The sequence below is a fragment of the Platichthys flesus genome, chromosome 6, assembly GCF_949316205.1.
Source record: "Platichthys flesus chromosome 6, fPlaFle2.1, whole genome shotgun sequence".
Taxonomy (NCBI): Eukaryota; Metazoa; Chordata; class Actinopteri; order Pleuronectiformes; family Pleuronectidae; genus Platichthys; species Platichthys flesus.
The window spans coordinates 2951869-2966832 of NC_084950.1; the positions used below are offsets into that span (position 1 = coordinate 2951869).

Genomic DNA, 14964 nt, shown 5'->3' on the forward strand with positions numbered 1-14964 from the left:
ATACCACAGATAAATGGATTCTCCTTAGTGGTTTCACCCTCGTGTGTGACTGGTCCCCACAGGCCCAACTGGACTGGTTTAACTACTGTACAGGCGGAGCAAGGCAAGTTTATTTGTGTAGCAAATTTAAAAAACAACTCTATTTAAATGTGCTTTACATGAGACATAAAGGGCATCGCGACAAACTGTGAAAGCAACAAGAGACAATTCAAAAAAGAAATATTTAGAAAGAGCTGAATGTGGAATTTGGACAATTTGGTTTTCCACTTGCAGCCTCTAATTTAAATAGAAATGCATTTGATCTTTAATATCGAGCTCTTTTACTTTATTTACATTATTTTCTTCTTCACTTTTCATTGGACCGTTGATCATGCGCTTACTTTCTTATATGAGAATAAACAAATCTCCCTAGTGTAGATTTAAAACCGATGAGAGTTGCAAAAGATCTATAAACGTAAATTAAAACCACAGTTTTGCAAAACAGTTTTAAGATGGGACGAAATGATAGAACCAAATTCAAATCCATCGTGTTTAACCGGAGACTGAATAAAAAAGATGGACGACATGACAGCTACCAGAAGTGAAGCCACATCATCTTGATTGCCCCCTAGTGGCCGGCTGCAGTACAGACCTCAGCTTCTCTCTTTACTGCAAATGGACCTGGACTAAACTAAAAATGTAAATAAACATTGAATAAATTGGTTTCGGTCATTGTAGGTTGTTGTTATCTCACTGAGGTTAGGATTAGGATGATGTTACACTGGGTGAAACATCATGATTGACAGCTGAGACTGACCCATGATTGGTCGAGTGTGTTAATCAGCAGTACGTTGACGCTGCGTCTCAACTTCATCACAACTCTGCAGGCGCCGGCTCCAGAAACCCACAAGATGGCGGCACCCATATTTTGGCTTCACTTTATTTATTTTTTCCAGAAGGGGAGGAAGTGTCCAGAAACACAACTACACAACAAAATAATTCTGATGTTGACCTCTGTCTAAAAAGCTTCACTGTTTGTTAACACATTCATGACATCAAAGCGTAACCATGCTCATAAAGATCCATTAGAACCGGTGGATGGTCGGATGTGTCATCTGGGGATTTGAGCTTCAAACATGTGAATACACCAAAAGATGGATTCTGGTTTTACGACTGCAGCCGGCGAGATTCGCCCATGATCTCAAACGCCCAAGTTAAGAGCCTAAAATGGCAGCCACATGCAAATCAATAATCCGCTTCTGAATTATGCAAATCAGTGGGTGACACCCTGTGTTTAAGTCATGATTCAGATGAGTCAGCTGCTGTGTGTGAGAACTGGGTCATGCAGCACTTTGAGGAGGACGAGCCTTCATCTGTAAACGAGCTGCATGTTGTGCTTCCTCATTCCTGGGAGTAACAACACCATCAAACCAGTCCAGGCGGTTTGATGGTGTTGTGAGGTGGGGGATGGATTGATTCCATATTGGTAAATGCTTCTTGCTGCTGTTCAGTATTTCAGGTACTTCCTTCCCTGCAGTGATTGTCATGTGCAGTGTAGGTCTCCATGAATACAGCAGCCTGTAGGAGGAGAGCGAGGCGGGGCCAGGTGTGGGGGGGGGCATGTTTGACTGGTTGGGGTTTGGAGGTTAAAGGGATAGTTCGGGAGCAGCATGGGGGGGGGGGGGTTATAGGGTTTATTTTTAAGTTTTAAAGATCAGTCGCCATTTACTTCACTTATATTGGATTCTGCTGCAACTCTGTTTACTCCTGAACCTCAAGACACACACACGCACACACACATACACACACACACACACACATACACACACACACACACACACACACACACCTCTGTGAACTTTCCCTTTAACGTCGAGACTTTAAAATGTACAGAGAAACACAACAGTTCAAGAATGTGTGTTTGTGTGTGTGTGCGTATGGTAGTACCAGATGTCTACCGGTAGGCGGCGGAAAGGCCCAGCGGTTAAGGGGGTGTTAGTGATGAGTGTGAAGATCAGGGGCTGGACTTGACTGAGGAAGAGGAGGAGGAAGAGGAGGAGGCTGGTAGTCATGCCTGTCTCCTCTGATCCGTTCTACACACCAGAGAACACGCTGCTCTGACTCACGCGCACACACTCACCCAGGACTCCTCGTGGCTGAGCCCGGCCGGCAGCACGCTACACACCGGACCCGCACGGAGGAAGCACCGACCGGAGGAAGAGCTCCGGGGAAGCGGGCAGAGCATTGAGGGAGAAGCGACAGGAAAGCAACGATGTCGGGGCTGAAAAAGAGGAACTCGAACTCCCCGGTGGACCGGGAGGAGGACCCGCACGTCACCCAGAGGATGCTGTCCCCGAGCGGGGAGAAGGGGGACGCCGGCGCGGGGCTCGACGACAAGCCGCCCGGGGAGGCTGCGGAGGGAGGGCAGGAAGAGGTCGGCCTGAAGAGGACCATCACCCTGGTGAACGGCGTGGCCATCATCGTGGGTACCATCATCGGCTCCGGCATCTTCGTGACCCCCACCGGCGTGGTGCGCGAGGCCGGCTCGGTGGGTCTGTCCCTGATCGTGTGGTCCGTGTGCGGGGTGTTCTCCACGGTGGGCGCCCTGTGCTACGCGGAGCTGGGGACCACCATCTCCAAGTCCGGGGGGGACTACGCCTACATCCTGGAGGTGTACGGCTCGCTGCCCGCCTTCCTCAAGCTGTGGATCGAGCTGCTCATCATCCGCCCGTCCTCCCAGTACATCGTCGCCTACGTGTTCGCGACCTACCTGCTGAAGCCCGTGTTCCCCGACTGCCCGGTGCCGGAGAACGGGGCCAAGCTGATCGCATGCCTCTGCATCCGTGAGTACCCGACCCGAGCCGAGCCGTGCCATGCTGCACGGGGTGATGCAACTTCTGTGTTGATGCTGTGGCACGCACACATGCACGCACACACGCACATGGACACACACACACTAGAGGGTTATCATACTTTCTTCATGATGATAACACATGATGAAAGATAGACAGACAGACACTAGCACGCACACGCACGGACACACACAACACTTGTCTGTGCCACCTGCAGTGTCAGTTGGACGCACACGCGGGCATCGACCACGCAGTGATGAAAAAAGGCGCGTTGTTACATCAGCAGGATGCTGCGGTGTGTCATCACTTTGTTCAAGTCACTTTAACATCATTTCTATATTTACTTTTATGTGCTTATTATATTATCTAATATTCAATCGGTGTTTTTAGTTCTATACATACACTATACATAAATACTTATTTAAAGAGTGACTCGTTTACATTTCTCTTGATATTTAATGAATATGTTAAATTGAATATTAATTATAATAATATTAATGCAATTTTATGTATGGAGCACTTTTCAAAAACAAGTGCTCCAAAGTGTTTAAATAAAAAAAAAAATTGTAACTGAAAACAATTCAATTCACTTAGAATTCATATATATTCAAAGAAATATTGCATATTTTTATATATATACTTAAATATAGTATATATATATATACTTAAATACTTTTACACCTTTTAATGGGTACGCTTTATTTGTATTGTGTCTTTGTAATAAATTGTCTGTGACGGACAAACCTGAGAAAAACTACAATCTCCATATCAGTTCAGAAACAGTTTGATTTTAAACAGGTGAAATCTTCCCATTAAATAAGAATTCACATATCGCAGGTGATTAAATATTCACATTCCATTTAGCTGTGTTCTAAATTTGAGCTTTAACGAGACATCGAGGAAATATAATGAATTATTAACAAAGTGTAAAATTGAAGAAAAACCAGTGAATTGAAGCTCAGTTGTTTGATCCAGTGTAGAAGTTTATTTCATATAGTGTCGGTTGCCTGAATGTGTGTCACGGGCTCCTTGTGTGTTGTTGTGTGTTGAGTCTTAAAAAACCTAAGTCTGGATTATTAGCAGCTTTAGCCTGTTAGCACCAGCCCCCCCCCACCCCCCCCCCCCCCCCCCAACCAACCAACCCCACCACTCCATCGCTATCTGAATACATGATGCACATCCTATGGGCTATTAATGTGTGTGTCTTTGTGCGTATGTGTGTGCATGTGTGTGTATGTGGTATCAGCCAGTAGCCTAGTACCTGATCTTCAGATTGACTCTAAAGTCTAAATCCTCACGGAGAGCACATGACCGCCGACCAAGAGGATCGAGTGTGTGAGTGTGTGAGTGTGTGAGTGTGTGAGTGTGTGAGTGTGTGAGAGTGTGATTGTGTGTGTGTGTGTTTCATGAGGATTGCCCACTTTAGGAGGCCTGTGGAGTGGACAGTGGGGTGTGTTGAGCTGGGAGCCAAATTGCTCTCGCTCTCTTGCACACACACACACACACTCACTCGCACACATACGCACACAGACGCACGCACAAGCACGCACAAGCGCACACACAGCCTCATAGGTCTATTCCGGTGGTGGTCATTGTTCTGTTTGACCCATTTCTTCTGGAACTCGTTTGTGTGTTGATATGTTCACATGCCAACATGCACATGGAGTATTTGCCAGTTATGTCCGTGCAGGCTAACATATGAGTTTGGATTCCATGTCTGTGTGCGTTCAGCCCTTTACTGTACCCTCTCTCACCCTCTCTCTCTCCCTCCCCCCCCCCCTCTCCCTCTCTCTCTCTCCCCTGGTCTTTGTGTTGCTCTCTCGAACACAGAGCCTCATTGTGCTCCGTCTCCTTCTTCTGTTGTGGCTTCGACCTGATTTAGGAGCTTTGAAGGGGACCTGCTGCGTTAGTTAATCACTTTTAATGGGGTCCAGGTTCAGGGGCCATTTAAACAACTCTGTGTGTGCGTGTATGTTGTGTGCGTTAAAGACACAGGGATGTGGTGCAAAGGATTTTATTACCTTGTTTTGTGAGTTCTTCTTCAGCTTGCATCGTGGTGTGAGAGCCACAAATACACACTGACACACACACACACACACAAACACACACTCGTCTATGTTCAAGTAGAAAAGTTGTGTTCGGGAAAACATTTTAAAAGCTATTTTAACATGTGTGAAATTACAGAGTGTTCTATATATGGAACCTTAAAGAAACATTTTTTGTAAGGAGGATTTAGTTCAGCCTGTGCCTCCTTACATGGAGTCGTGCACTCAGAGAGAAGACACTGGTGATGTGCTGTAATTCAGTCGAGACTGAAAGATATGTAGAGAAGTAGGAGGATAAAATAAATAATGACCTCAATGGATAAGTGGTAGATAAACGGATGGATATTAAATTAAATTAAATTAAAAATGAAATAAAATCCTTTCCGAAGCTGTGGGTCAGCGACAGAGATACACACAATCTCCCTTAAGGCTTTGAAGCTCAGCTCTTTGAGACGATGTTTAGATCATTAAAAGAAAGTTTTGTGATGTTTTCTAAGTTGATATTTACTTTTAATAAGTTGAATAAAGAGCTGATCTCCCTCTGTCTTTATTCCCCCCCCCCCCCCCCTCCTGCAGTCCTGCTGACCTTTGTGAACTGCTACAGCGTGAAGGCGGCCACCCGAGTGCAGGACTTCTTCGCCGCAGCCAAACTTCTAGCGCTCGGACTCATCATCATCATCGGCTTCGTCAGGATCGGCCAAGGTACCGAGCACAAGCCCAACACCGACACACACATTCACCAGGTCACAGCTCGAGAGCCCATCACTCCCAGCAACACCAGTACCACAGCTTTCAAGTGTCAAAAGTAAATGGAACATGAGCGCTATTAGATGAATGAATGCCCGTCCACAGTGCCAGGGATCAAAACCAGCAACCTTTACGTTGGCGTGGACGACCCTCTCTACCCCCTAGCCCACAGCCGACCCTCCCACCCAGCGGCACACATCCCATAGACTCAGATCTGAAAACAGGAAGTTCACTGAATCCTCTGTAACGGAAAGATTGAAACAGGGAGTGGTTGATGTGACGTGAGCTGTTGGTTCAAAACCACCATGACTGACGGGAAATCCTCCAATCAGAAAATTCAAATCTCTCACATGCAGGTAACGTTCTCTCCATGAAATGATGTGGATGCGGTCAATTAAATAAAACTCCATTTATTCAAAGGTGATAAGAAAATGAAAATGGTCAGTTCTCAGAATGACCGTGAAATCGAAGGCAGTAAAGATGTAACTGAGTGATCCAGGCGACTATGATCACTTAAGGAACATTCCCACTAGGGCCATCTTATTTATCCCTGTTGTTGTTGTTGTTGTTGATGCGATTCGAGCAGCGTGGAGCTCCCTGGCGTCGGGCCGGAGCCTCATTAAGGTCACAGGACGTTGTGAAGTGAAAACCAGGAACAAGAGGACGGAGTAAAGAACCCAGACGGCGACTCTTAAGTAGAACCCGGCTCCTTTCATTCAGAAATCCACTCATTAGAAGTCGCACAAAGACTGAAGCTGAACAAGCAAGAAGTCCGTCCACTGGAGCTTTACTGGGGGGGGCAGGAAGTGAGCTCAGAGATTAAAACCCTGCCCTCCAGTGGAAGACCTCCTCAAACTGGACTTTGGGGGTCACTGGGTTCATGCCCAAGAGATTACACGATTATGGTTCAGTCCTAAATATTGACGTTGATATAATACCTTTCCTCTCTGGGACCAACTATTTAAAAAACCCTTTTAACCACGTGCTCGCATCCCCTTGCTGCCTCTGTGAGTTCTTGTGTTGCTGCTTCTCTGCTTCTCTGCAGTGACTCTGTCGACTGCTGCGTATAATTATAGTAAATCACTGATCTAATGACATGGAGAGGAAGAATTCAAGGGGAACCAAGCGCGTGTGCAGAGACTGAATCCTGAGGCGAGAGACGCAGAACCAGTCTCGCTCGGTGAACGTTCCTCTTACCGCTCGTCTCCGCCCTGAGCTCCAGGAACCACAGTTGTGCACGTGGAGCAGATATTCCTGTTTGTGGATTATGGTGTCGTGCTCATGTGGGCATAGGTTTTCCATGAGTGAGTGGTTTTAAGTGTGTTAGCCTGGGTGGGGTCACTAATATGATGTAATAATTAACCCTGAAGCAAACGGGTGTTCATTGATTTGTAGCATGAAGCTGAGGACGGCCTCATTTTGTTAGATTTTTCCTCAGTTACAAAGTTGTGTGTAGTTTTAAAGAGAGGCGTCTTTCAAAAGGCTGAGGGACGATTGTGTTGAGCAGCCGACTGAACTGGTACCCAGTGTGTTTCCTCTGTCTGGAGCATGGAGCTCACCCTTGACCTCTTGACCTCTTGACCTCTTGACCTTACACCTGACATTGACCTTCTGAAATGTTTTCCCGACGGTCTCCGATTAACTTGAACAACAACATCAAACCTTCAGTCTGGATGGGATCTGCAGGAGGAGCATCTGAAACGACTTGAAACTAATTTAAAACAACTAAAATATATATATATTATACTGTTAAACGACTAAGTACTTTATTTACCCAAAGTAAAACAAGAGCTGAGAGAAAGTTCAGCTCAGGTTTTAGAATCAAAAGAAGAAGAACCTAATGCATTGCCAAAACTATTTTCTGATATGAAACAACAGTTTTGCAACTTTTACAAGAAAAATGAGTCAGCAGAAGCTTCAGTTTCTCATGTGCCAATAACAGGAAGTCACGGATTATTCAAATTCTGATAACCAACTTCTATCAAAATTGTATAAATTGTTTTGCTGTGTCGTATCCTGTTGAATTGAAGTGAGTAACAATAAGCCTGAGCTGTAACCACACCGCCTGTAGCCACTTCCTGCTGATCTCTATCCACACGGTGTAATATCTGTTTAGATGTGACGCTGGATCACAGAGACGGATTCTGCTCATTTGTAAAAACCAGCTCCTGCTAAACCTTTGTCTTCCCCCTGCCTCTGATAACTGTTTATGTGAGACGCCTCAGATTATCCAGATTTAGACAAAGGCCGAGCGCGTGGCTCAGATTACAGCAACAAGCTCAGCTGTCAGGTCGGCTGCTGTTTGCCACTTAGAGCGGCAAAAATATAAAATACAGATTTATTATCCCGAACAACCGGTGTAGCCAGAAGCAGCGTATTGTTTTACCCTTGTGTGTGTTTGTGTGTGTGTTGTGTCTCTTTGACTCATAAGGTCTGAATCTGCTAGTCCCAGATTAGAGACCAGGTTAATCTGATTAGCTCCACTAAACCCTGCTCTCTGTGTGTGACACCTGTCCACGGGGTTCGGAGGAGAAGGACACACAGACGCTGATTGTCCCTTGAACAACAATCGACTCAAACTCTCCACTGAGTCGCTGCAGCTTCATCTCAGATCTGTGATGCAGTGATTTCCCTCTCGGCGTCTTGTTCTTTATCTGACACAGTTTGTTCAACACAAACACTGACACACACTCGCACACCAGTATCTTCTGACCTCAGGTACACGTCTGGTGGTTTTTCCCACAGCTGGTTCACTCCCCTCTGCTCCCACACCCGCTCCCTCTGAGCTGCTCTGTAATTAAAGGTGTGTGTTTGTGCAGTGGGAGGGTTTCCACGGAATCAGACATCGCAAATATCCAACTGAGCTCAAACCCTGGTTCTCCAACAAAAACCAGAGAACTCCAAACGTGTCCGTGTTAGGATGAGGTCGAATCCGATCCACTGGGTTTTTGGATTTAAGAATTTATGGATCGTTTGATAAACAAAGATTTAAACATTAACAGGAGTACAAGACATTAAAGGGTTAATTCAACATTTTGGGAAATGCCCGTCAGTGCCACAGGAGATTTTCTGGGTCAGACGTGGTCACAACATCCTGCTGGGGGAATTAGTGTTTGAGAATTTGGTTCACCGTGAATTCACCAGAAGCTCTTGAGTCTCGTTGCCTTTTCTAAGTTGACATCTTCATCTGCATCTTCTGCACGTGTGGCTCCTCTTTCTCATCCTGAGATAATTCATAGAGATAACAGCAGTTCCACGAGTCGAAGTGAAACACAAGCTCTTCTTTCTCTCACTGTGTGAAGTAAAGACTGAGCAGAGCAGAGGGTGGAAGAAGGAGTAGAAGAGAGTCGGGATGATTTAAACCTAAAGAGCCGTAAGGAGTAAATCAGCAGTTTGAGCCTCAGAGAAGACGTGAGCAGAGGGTTTGGTCCTGTTGTGTAGCAGTTGTGGGTCATTGTGTGACGGTCATGTGAGTTCTCAGGGTAACAAAACTCCCTCTTTCTATCCAGTGAATGTGGAATGGAAAATGACCTGATTATTTGAGAAATATAAAAACATCATGATATCTTAACTTATAGATCTGTGGATAGTGTCGGTAGAAGGAGCAGTGAAGGACGAGAGGGGGAAAGTGTGCACAGATGTTGTAAGTGCATGAAAACACAAGAACAAACAAATCTTTTAATGTGTCCAATGTTTCTACATCATAAATTATTCATGTTCCTGTCAAACCTGATCCTTTTCTATTTGCTCTTTGTGAACTAAATATTGGACAGAGGCGTCAAAGTGCAGTTTAAACGTATAAAGTCAACGGCAGGTGTGACCAGTTGGAACCGATGATCCCGGCCACACCCACCAGTAACCTGAAATACAGGCCCACAGAAAGAGCACGGCAGGGGGTCGTCACATTCTCAGGTTAACCTCTGAATCAGACTTACTGACTTTCAAGCATAAGGAACCTCTTCTACAGCCGGGACCCAGGCGCCTCCAGGGCAGTGTAGCGCCCCCTCCTGGCTGGCGTGGGGAGCAGTGGCGGTGTCTCAGGACGCTGTCTCTCTGATTAAAGATTGTCAAGACAAGACAGACAGCGCAGTAATCAGGCGTTTCCCACACTGCACAGTGGCTTACGACTAAATCTCCCAGTACCAACACTGCCTGGGGGCTGTTGGTTTAGCAACCGGCGCTGTGTCTGAGAATGTGTGTGTGTGTTGTGTGTGTTGTGTGAGTTGTGGGGTTCAGGTCCAACAGGAATGTGGTATAAACCAGCAGAAACCTGGAGGTCAGACAAGACGAGCTAAATGTTGTTAAATCCTCAAAATGGCAGAGAAGTCATCCAGCCCCCCCCCCCCCCCCCCCCCCCCTCGGCCTCAGGTTGATCCTCAGTCTGGGTCAGTGACTGAGCGTCTCAGACTCAGCTTGATTAAATTCTACAGGCCTTCACTGATCCACACGCTGGGGCGGATTTAAGCGGAACATTTGGCCTCTGCACCCCCGAGGAAGCCTTTTTGGTGGAAGTCGGTGTTTGTTGAGTTAACACAGATCTTTTCTTTTACCTCCATTCGCCTCTTTAGTTTGTTTGTTAACAGGATTAGAGGCAAAAACGACGGAGAAGTCCATGAAACTTGGTGCAGGGATGAGACACAGGCAGAGAAAGAACCTGTTGCATTATGGGGGATCTAGTCATTTCTGTCACTTCTTTTTTTCCATCATGAGATTGAAGGGTTCTTCAGACTTTCTCAGAAGTTATTAAAAAACAGAGTTTCTCTCCAATATTCATTAGGAAACTTTTAAAACATGAAAGATTCTAAACAGAGTTTGGTGGATTTGTCACAGCAGCAGCTCTGGGTCAGGAAGCAGAGGATCATGGGTAATATCCAGCGTTCAGCGGGACGATGCAGTGATAGACTCTCACCACGAGCTGCTGCAGGGGGCGCTGTTACTCAGTTAAAGTCACAAAGTGCTGCTTTAACCCCAGTTTGTCCCTCTGTGTCTTCTCGTCCTCTCCAGGGGACACAGAAGGACTTCTTCCAGAAAACTCGTTCGAAGGGTCCAAGTACGAGTTTGGAAGCCTCGGCCTGGCTCTGTACAGCGGCCTGTTTGCCTACGGTGGCTGGTGAGTCATCCGATCACATCACAATATGATCTGATTTTAATTTGTGATTAATAATATGTGTATTGTATTCATAGTTATTTGAATTTTCTCGGTTTTTAACCCTTTTAAAGTGTCTCTGAGCAAACATATTATTATTATCATCCCTGCTCTAACCGCCGCCCCCTCTGCTTCCAGGAACTACTTGAACTTTGTCGTTGAGGAGATGATCGACCCTTACAAGTGAGTTTTAACTTACCACATTTAAAAAGACCTCCCTGATCTGCTCTGCGTCAGAACTCAGACTGTTTGCTCGTCTTCCTCAGGAACCTTCCTCGAGCCATCATCATCTCCCTGCCCATCGTCACCGTCGTGTACGTCCTGACCAACCTGGCGTACTTCACCACGCTGTCCCCGGATCAGATGCTGAACTCGGAGGCCGTGGCTGTGGTGAGTGCCGTCGTCTTTGTTTGAATTATTATTATTAATAACAGTGCTCTGCTCGTGGAGACTTGAGTCGTCCTGCAGCAGACACAGGATCAGGTCCGACCAGAGGATTAGGTCCGGCCTCAGGATCAGGTCCCACCTCAGGATCAGGTCCGACCACAGGATCAGGTCCGGCCCTTCGCTCCACCGTGTTGGCAGCAGCTGATCCACCGGCCCTGCGAGTCACTACAAGTCAGGAGCAGGGAGAAGTTTGCAGAGTTTGCAGCAGCAGCAAAGCGGAAATAACAAATGAGAAGCTTCAGTAAAAGAGAATAAATATAAGACGAGGAGGAATACGAACATCAGAGAAGTGTGAAACTAGCAGTAACCTGTACAGGTTGAACATGGTCATACAGAGTAGGATATTGACTTCCTGTGCGTGTGGTGTCTTGCAGGATTTTGGAAACTACTACCTGGGTCCGATGTCCTGGATCATCCCCGTGTTCGTCGGCCTGTCCTGCTTCGGATCGGTCAACGGCTCCTTGTTCACATCGTCCAGGTGACATGTCCCACTCAAACACAGCCTATGAGAAAAACCACGTGTGGACACTTAACTGTTGAGAGTGAAAACGCCTCCGAGTCATCCCTCTGTCCGTCCTCTCCTCCCTCGCAGGTTGTTCTACGTGGGCTCTCGGGAGGGTCACCTGCCCAGTCTGCTGTCCATGATCCACCCGACCCTGCTGACCCCGATGCCCTCACTTCTGTTCACTGTACGTTCTTCTTCTGTCACTGCCGAGGGAGTGAACGAATCTCTTTAGAGACTTTTAGAACTAGAACCCGACTGATATCAGTGTCGGTGGGTTCTGTGTCGTGCATCAGACAGAACCTGGAACTGAGAGTAAGAGGTGTGGACGGCAAACTGAAGAAGAAGGGATGAGACAGGGAGGGAGGAATAAGAGGATGAAGGGATGTAGGTGGGGCTGAGCAGAGGGAGGGATGAGGTAGAACGGGGAATGTTGAAGGGAAGTGAAACATGTAGAGAACCTCCAGAGTCAAAGTTTTATCTGTGTTGCTGTTTTCCTGTGTAGCCTGATTCCTCCTCTCTCTCTCCCTCCAGTGTTTGATGACGCTGCTCTACGCCTTCTCCAACGACATCTTCTCCGTCATCAACTTCTTCAGCTTCTTCAACTGGCTCTGCATCGCAATGGCCATCGTCGGGATGATGTGGCTGCGCTACAAGAAGCCGGAGCTGGAGCGACCCATCAAGGTGTGTGAGAGGAGAGGTCCGGCTCAGATCCTGGGACATGGACAGATGGACAGATGGACACTGTCGCTCAGAGACAAGTTTGAAGTTTGGTCTTCATCTCCATCGACTCCCACTCGAGTTTGCTTTGGCGACAGGAAACGTTTCTGTGTCCCCCCCCCCCGAGCAACAAAGATCCATTCAGCGCAGCTCGGATGAATAGAGACTGATCTCAGATTAAAAGACAGAGGGCGAAGCTGGATGCTTGTCAGCTGGTGTCCAGGCCTGCTGGGTGGTGGTGTGTGTGTGTGTGTGTGTGTCTGTGTGTGTGTGTTGGTGGTGTGCGCACAACAGGAAGAGCACAGTGTCTCCTGACTGAACCACTTGCTGCAGGACTCGCACCGACACACAGAGGACCATTGTTGCATGTTTGGATGCGAGGGTGTGTGTGCATGTGTGTGTGTGTTTGTGTGTGTGATTGTGTGTGTGTGTGTATCTCTTATTAGAGCCGGATGGCTGCCATTAAACTCCTCATCCGCTCGCTTGCATGGCTTCATTTGTTGGTCAGAGGCGGGATCTGTCAGGGCAGTGAGGTGGAAGAGGCAGATAGATCTATTGATCTATTGGCCCAGTGCTCGCTCAGTGTGTGTGTGTGTGTGTCTGTGTGTGTGTGTGTGTGTGTGTGTTGGCTCACTGTCTCCCGGCCCACTGTCTCTCCGCTTGTTCACTCGCCCTCTCTTATTTCTCTCTCCTTTCTCTGTCTGTCGCATTCCTGCTGTTCACCAGCTTCAGACGCTGCCAGAGATTCACTCGATTCCGTTGATTAATTATCGTCCACAGTGGTTCATCAGAAACCAGTTTAACGACTGGGACTTGAAATTCAAGATGAGAGACTCCTGTTGTCTCACGAGCAGAAGCACTGGTCTCTGTAGAGTCTCCTCGTCTTTCAGCCTGTTGTGGTTTTCTACAAACTGCTTCTTCACGCTGTCGATTCACTCTCTTCCCACAAGTGGCCGCGGAGTGCGCTCGGTTCCACTTTACAGCCGAAGAGACTCACATTCTGAAAACTGTGGACGTCTCTCATCAGTGTTGAGATCTACAGCGGATGGACACATTCAAAAAGCAGAAACTAAGAAACCGTGGCATCCATCTTCTCATCCAGCTCTTAAAGTGGATTGTTCCTCTGGTGAAGAGAAGCTGTGGTTCCTCCTCTTTGACCCATGGATCTTTTGTCTCTTCCTCCTGCAGGTGAACATTCTGCTGCCGGTGAGTTTCGTGCTGGCCTGCCTCTTCCTCATCATCGTCTCCTTCTGGAAAACGCCAGTGGAGTGCGCCATCGGCTTCGGCATCATCGCCACCGGCGTGCCCGTCTACATGGTGGGCGTGTGGTGGAAGAACAAACCCAAGTGGCTGCTAAATGGAATCGGTGAGTCTGGTCTCCACTCGTGTGTTTGAAGTGTTGATGTCACCGGGCATTGTGGGTAATCGTCCATGTCCTCTGTGTTTTACAGATTCGACGACGGCCTTTTTCCAGAAGGTGATGGAGGTCGTGCCTCAGCACTAGTGGAAGAGCTCGCCTTTAACTTCAGCCAGTGGCCTATCAGATCCAACGAACAGTGATCTCCACTGACCCCCTTCACAGACACACACACACAGACACACACACCCTGTCTGCACGGTGCTGATAAGGACCTAATGAAGACGGACACGTGCAGATTACTGTGGCCACCGCGTCTTTGCGGCCTTCGACTAATTTGTCTTTCTATTTTGTTGCTGACATTTTTTGTTGTTGTTTGTTTATCACAGACTATTTTTAGTCACTAACTTTCCTTCGTAGGCTCTTGTGCATTGTTACTGTTTTTTTTTTTTACGATGCATTTCAACGTATATGTTTTATTTTAATGTCATTTTTTTTTGTGTGTGCATAAGTTACTCTAGAATATCCTCCTCCTCGGGGAAACCTGTGGTGTTTAGCAAGTTGTGCCTTAAGTGGCGCCGACAACCTGTTGTCGTACTTTCTGGTGATAACAGGTGTAATGAGCTCAAGACTAGAACCTTCTCAATGGGGGGGGGGGGGGGGGGGGGGTATAGACATACTGATGTCAGTAGATGAAGCTTCTCCTCCAAGGTGTTATTCCTGCGGTCACTACAGCTCTTTAGCACTTTTCAGAGTCTTGTGTCTTTTCCGTGTTGTTTTGTCATCGGACAGTTTTTAAAAGTGTTTGTGCTGCTGCGGGGGGGAGTAACCGAAGCTGAAGGAAGAGCTGAAGTAGTTTTTTTTAATTATTACATTTTTCATGGTGACCACACTCTTGATAAATGTCGTCCCATCACAGATCTACTGTGAGAAAGATCAACGATGGTTGGTTCATCGATTTTACACAATGAGGTTTAGACCTTTGTCAGAGTAGCCCTGATGATGTCATAGTGATGTCATTAGAAACTGCCCATGTGGGAACTTACTCAGAGAATGAGAAGGAGGAGGTTCATAGATTCATATGATGGTGAACACGTGCTTACTATGTGCAGCCTACTGATGTCACCTCACAGGACTTCTGGGTCTTGGAGTGGTCACATGTCTTGTCT

General features: G+C 47.0%; 1 protein-coding gene across 1 annotated transcript; it reads left to right on the plus strand.

The window, feature by feature from the left end:
• The first annotated feature begins 2031 nt into the window (after positions 1-2031).
• slc7a5 (solute carrier family 7 member 5) lies at positions 2032-14447 on the plus strand. The gene is made up of 10 exons (XM_062390651.1): positions 2032-2822; positions 5453-5578; positions 10628-10733; positions 10908-10952; positions 11036-11159; positions 11591-11694; positions 11809-11905; positions 12253-12402; positions 13627-13804; positions 13890-14447. Exons 1-10 carry the CDS (start codon positions 2252-2254, stop codon positions 13940-13942), a joined length of 1554 nt encoding a protein of 517 aa, XP_062246635.1. The 5' UTR covers positions 2032-2251; the 3' UTR covers positions 13943-14447.
• The last annotated feature ends 517 nt before the right edge of the window (positions 14448-14964 follow it).